Source organism: Gymnoscopelus braueri (genome assembly GCF_963280865.1).
Source record: "Gymnoscopelus braueri genome assembly, chromosome: 7".
Classification (NCBI taxonomy): Eukaryota; Metazoa; Chordata; class Actinopteri; order Myctophiformes; family Myctophidae; genus Gymnoscopelus; species Gymnoscopelus braueri.
In genome coordinates, this window is record NC_137608.1 from 9,657,205 (window position 1) to 9,663,171 (window position 5,967).

A 5,967-nucleotide genomic window follows, 5' to 3' on the forward strand; every position below is an offset into this window, starting at 1 on the left:
GATTCATTGTATTTAATAACCCTAATGTAAGCATGGATGAAATGTCAGTTTGAGTTTTTTTTTTGCTGTATTCAGCATTTGAAATGAACATTACATTAATTTTGCTCTACAAATACATTGCAATGTGTGCAGGAAGTCAAGAAGCCACCATCAGGGAGTGGCACTGAATCAGGGGAGAAGACCGCAGCGAACTGGAAATGGTACGAGCCCATGGAGGAGGCGATAGGTGGCAAGCCCTCCATCACACCACCCTTGCTTATCGCCACTTCATGGGCAGAGAACCCTCCCAGCTCAGACTCTGCATCATCATCATCTAAAGCCTCCCCTGATTCAGTGCCATCAGGGTCCACAGAGAGTCCAGTGCCAGCTAAGAAGCGCCGTGATGGGGTGTTGGAGCTACTGGAGAGGGCAGAGGAGAGAGAAGAGGAGAGGGCTAAAAGAGAAGAGGCAAGGGAGGAGAGAATGCTCAATCTCCTCGAGAAAATTGTGGAAAAAATGTAAAATAAGTGTCTGTCAATCTGTCATTTTTTATTTTAACCATTATCTTATACTTTGTCTATTCAAAAGTAGCAGATGTACAAGCTCATAGCACGACACTTGGTGCTGCGCTATGAGCTTGTAGATCTGCTATTTTGTGCAAATCTTTGAACACATATTTGTAACTCAAATGTTTGCTTCTGGGAGTCTACAAATGTAAAAATATATTTTTTTAAAATATGTATGTATTTGGCCGGACCCCCACCTATTTTATTCCAGGGACCCCCAGAAGCAAAGATTTTAGTTAAAAATGTTTGCTTAAAAAATATATATATTCAAACATTTGCACAAAATGTTCACGATTTAAAAAAGATAGCAGATCTACAAGCTCATAGCGCGGCACCCTTGTATATCTGCTATTTTTTGAGTAGCCAAAGTTTAAAAGAATGATTTAAAGTGTTACACAAATGTGTTAAATGTGAATAGTGGAAAAAAATGTAAAATCTTATACTTTGGTTATTCAAAAATAGCAGATCTACAAGCTCATAGTGTGGCACTCGGTGCTGCGCTATGAGCTTGTAGATCTGCTATTTTTGAAAAAAACATGAATATTGTGCAAATCTTTGAATACATATATTTTTTAAAGCGAACATTTGTAACTCAAATGTTAGCTAAGATGGCCAGTGTTATTTTAACAGAAAGCTATACCATTCGATCAGATGCAGGCAGTGTGTGACAGTGAGTGCACGTTTCTGGACATATTCGTTGGATACCCAGGCTCAGTCCATGATTCTCGGGTGTTGACGTTTTTTTTATTTTATTATATATATATTTGGCCGGACCCCCACCTCAAAATATTTTATTCCAGGGACCCCCAGAAGCAAAGATTTGAGAAATGTTTGCTTGAAAAAATATATATATTCAAAGATTTGCACAAAATGTTCACGATTTAAAAAAATATAGCAGATCTACAAGCTCATAGCGCGGCACAGAGTGCTGCACTATGAGCTTGTATATCAGCTATTTTATTCTTAAGTATAAAAGAATGGTTAAAGTGGTTACACAGATGCGTTATATGCAAATAGTGGAAAAAATGTACAAATCTTATACTTTGGTTATTCAAAAATAGCAGATATACAAGCTCATAGCGCGGCACTCGGTGCTGCGCTATGAGCTAGTAGATCTGCTATTTTTGAAAAAATCATGAATATTTTGTGCAAATCTTTGAATATTTTTTTTTTAAAGCGAACATTTGTAACTCAAATGTTTGCTTCTGAAAAAATATATATATATTCAAAGTTTTGCAAAAAATGTTCACGATAAAAAAAAAATAGCAGATCTCCAAGATCTGGCTATTTCAGCTATTTTGTTTTAAAGTATAAAAGAGGTTGCACAGGTGCGTTCCCCGTTTTAATGGGTTGAACCCTGGTTTAGTGACTCAGGTCCAAAATGTGACTCGGAACATTGCACTTTCTATGGCAGTTAAAGTTTTTGTTTTGTTTTTTGTTTCTATCTTGCACTACTTGTGGCCAAAATGTAGCACAATGTTAGTTTTTTTGGGTTGTTACTCTCTTGTTAGAGAGCCCAATTTTTATATTGTTTTTTTTTTACACAATTTACCTGGTAAGGGGTAAAAGTTCTATTCATGTTGTTACATGCAAATTTCATGTTGGTACATTGAAAACCAAAGAACATTTGAAATCATTTAATTTTTATTCTCAAAATAAATGTTTTCTAAACTGGATGAACATTTCTCATATGAACTCATTACTCACACTATGCTATGACTATTTCTACAACTATTTACATGTTACATATTAGGAATACTATATATTTCAATAATCATTGTTACTATATTATTTATATATATGCCATATTATAAATAAATGATGAATAAATTAATGACGATATAAATATGGCTATTTACATTAGGTCTGTAACTACCTCATTCAAAATGCCACCCAATAGGCCTGTCAGTCATGTTCCTTTTTTTTCTTTTTTTTTACAATGACATTACATTAAATGACAGAAACAGAATTAGAAGATGGGGAACTGATTAGTGCTGCACTTGCTATATTGAGCTTTTTTCTTTTCGTCTACATCAAAACAAAAGCTCAAAGCTCAACACTATAGTGAAGCGTTGTGAGCTTGTAGATTTGCTGATTTTGCCTAGTCTTCCCAGTGGTTCAAGTGTTTAAACATAATCATGTTCATTCAGGGCTTCAGGAGGGTTGGCTGGGACTGAGAGGGCTGCAGCAATGCGGCCACGCAGCTGTTCCCCATCCTGCTGGTCCTGTGGGTGCTGACCACCCTCATTTGGCTCCTCTTCCTCTTCCTCAGGCTCAAGGGTATCTCCAGCTTTGAGACAAAAGTTGTGCAAAATGGCACAGCAGGCAATGACCTTCACCGCAAAAAAAGGGTGCACTTCCAGGGCCTTGAAAAAGAGGGAACGCCACCTGGTTTTCAGGATGCCAAAGGCCCGTTCAATGACAGAACGGGCCCTTGCATGGTGCCTGTTGAACCTGCGTTCCATTGGGTTCCTCAGTGGCTCTCTGTAGGGTGTGATCAGTGCAATTGGGTCAGACAGGCAGGGATAGCCACCATCCCCTAGGATGCAGTAGCCCTCAGGTGGGTACAGTCTTTGGACATACATTGGGGAGTTTTTCAACACCCGAGAATCATGGACTGAGCCTGGGTATCCAACGAATATGTCCTGAAAGATGCACTCACTGTTACACACTGCCTGCATCTGGATCGAATGGTATAGCTTTCTGTTAAAATAACACTGGCCATCTTTGAGAGGGGGCTTTATTCTGACATGACAGCCATCAATGCTGCCCACAACTCTGTTGAATGCTGTGTTTCCAGCACGATTCCCAAACCCCAATCCAGTTACTGGGATTTCATCAGGGGGTGGAAAAAAGATGACCCTGTTTTTGATCCTGATGACCTGGTTTGCAACTCTATGGACGATGTCATGCACCGTGGAGCGTGGGATGTCAAACGCTCTAGAGACCACACGGTAGGAGGTTGCACTTGCCAGCCAAAACAGGAACACCAGAACCTCTAGGTCATGACCCCAGCCGGGGTCAACTGGAGATTGGAGGGTTCGCACAAGAATGCCTATTGAGCGTCGGGAAAGACGGAAGTCTGGACGTAGGTCCCTCTGGCTAAAGTACAGTTTCAACACTGGAACATGGCGGTTCACAACGCAGTACTGATCTGGGCGTTCACTCTGAAAATAAATAGAGATATAATAGTAAATAAATAATAATGATAAATAAAGATAGTCTGTTAACATGGGGTCCTGAAATTAAGTATGTGTCTAAACAAAGTTATACTACAATCCAAAGTAGTTGCTTATAAAGTGTAGTTGCTTATATGGGCTTCTTTCTAAAGTGTAGTTGCTTATTTGGGCTTGTTTCACCTGTAATAGTTTACTAGGTTATGTCACTCAAAACTAACTAGAGCCCAGTGGTGGAAAAAGTGCTCAAATTCTTTACTAAAGTAAAAGTAACAATACTGCAATATAGAAATACTCTGTTACAAGTAAAAGTCTAGAAATAAACAGTTACTTGAGTAAAAGTACATAAGTATTGGCATCAAAATGTACTTAAGTACAGTACTTGAGTTTACAGTTTAGGCATTTTAGCAAACGCTCTTAATGCAGAGCGACTTGCAGTATAATACATCATAATACATCATCATTCACATAATACATCAAATGCATAAAAATATTCATCTAATAATAAAGTAATACATAGTAAATACATAGTAAACCAATAATCTAATAATAACTAATACATACGTAAACCAAGAACCTATCATCAGCCTACCTTGAAACTATACACACTATACAACAATGATCTGGCATCTGTCTACATAACATGATATCTAAATTACATTTTAGCCTTTGCATAATCCTGCAAAATGTACTTAGTTACTTTATAACAGTGGTTCTCAACCTTTTCAACCCGGGCCCCCCCAAAAATAATCATATTTGAACCCTGATAAGCACTTGGAATGTAGGAGTTGAGGCATTCGATTTAGATGCCTCAACAGATAGATATTGTGAAAATAGCAGATCTACAAGCTCACAGCATGTGTTGTGAGCTTGTAGATCGGTTATTTTCATTGTTTTGCCACTTTCTTATATGATTTCACAATTTGGTCAAGGTTTTGGTCAGTTTTTATAGTAGGCCTATACAGTAGTTTGTTGATTACTTTTGACCCTCCCTGGGGTCCCAACCCACGGGTTGAGAACCACTGCTTTACACCACTGCGTGTGCCATGTTTAATTTGCCCAGGAGAGGGTGTAACTGGCTACTATGACAGTATTTTGTTCATATTGAGAATTACTTTTTACTCACAATGTCACGTCTTCCCAGTGCAGCAAGTGCTGCACTTCTCAGTGTCCTCTGTCTTCGAATTCTGTTTCTCCGTTTCATCACAAGTAATTGTATAATAGCAAAAACAAACACACAAAAATTTACAGGCCTATTTGGTGCCATTTTCCAATGCCTTGTCACCGGAGAAGTAGAACAAATTATTAAATGGCTTAAAAGGCTTTGAAGACAAAAGATGCTTTTGTGACTTTTGTTTTTCCCTCTCTTTTCTTCCCAACCTTCCACAGCCTCGAGCGGTCGAGGCGATACGGATCTCAAAACAAATGATAGTCGCGCGAAAATATATGTGCATTTATTTGCTTTATATATATATATATATATATATATATATATATATATATATATAAAACAAATAAAGCAAATAAATGCATATATATTTATATATATAAAACAAATTATAACATTTTATTATATTCATTTGTTTATTTATTTACAATAATTATACTATATGCTATTGAAATTTGCAAGAATAACCTATTGAATGTGAATTGTGGCATGAACATATTTGTATTAACCTATTTATTCATTCATTCATTCTTTCCTTCATTCATCCACGAATACAAAAAAACATTCTATTTATATAACATTATTTTATTGTGATTGTGATAAATGAAACCCTCATAATTATGTATTTCTCATAATAACATTGCATCATGTTGGTATGTTATTCACAATCCAGAATCATTGGGGAGTTAATTATTCATTGCTCCAACAGCCATCCGATCGGCGTTTTAAAGGGATATTTCACTTTCAAATAATATAAACATTTAAAAAATATATTAAAAATAAATGAAAAAAGTAATGGAAAAATCACGGCCCCCTCACGCATTAGAGTGTCCTACCAATGTGTGAGGGGGCCGTGATTTTGCCATAACTTTTTTCATTTTTTAAAAATATTTATTTTTAATATGTATTTTATTTGAAAGTGAAATATCCCTTTAATTGTGCGACAGCGATGACGCAATAGACGGCGACCCGAGTAGTGTCCGATGAGTTCACTACTATAGTCAACTACTTCTGGATCCCCATATAGGGAGTAGTGTCCGAAATGTGCTCACTACTATAGTCAACTACTTCTGGATCC

At 37.1% G+C, this 5,967-nt stretch overlaps 1 protein-coding gene across 1 annotated transcript; it reads right to left on the reverse strand.

The window, feature by feature from the left end:
- Nucleotides 1-2,671: 2,671 nt before the first annotated feature.
- On the reverse strand, nucleotides 2,672-5,568 carry LOC308088876 (putative nuclease HARBI1; the record flags this gene model as incomplete). Its single annotated transcript, XM_080433461.1, has 2 exons — nucleotides 2,672-3,570; nucleotides 5,556-5,568. 2 exons carry the CDS (start codon nucleotides 5,566-5,568, stop codon nucleotides 2,672-2,674), a joined length of 912 nt encoding a protein of 303 aa, XP_080289587.1.
- Nucleotides 5,569-5,967: the final 399 nt, after the last annotated feature.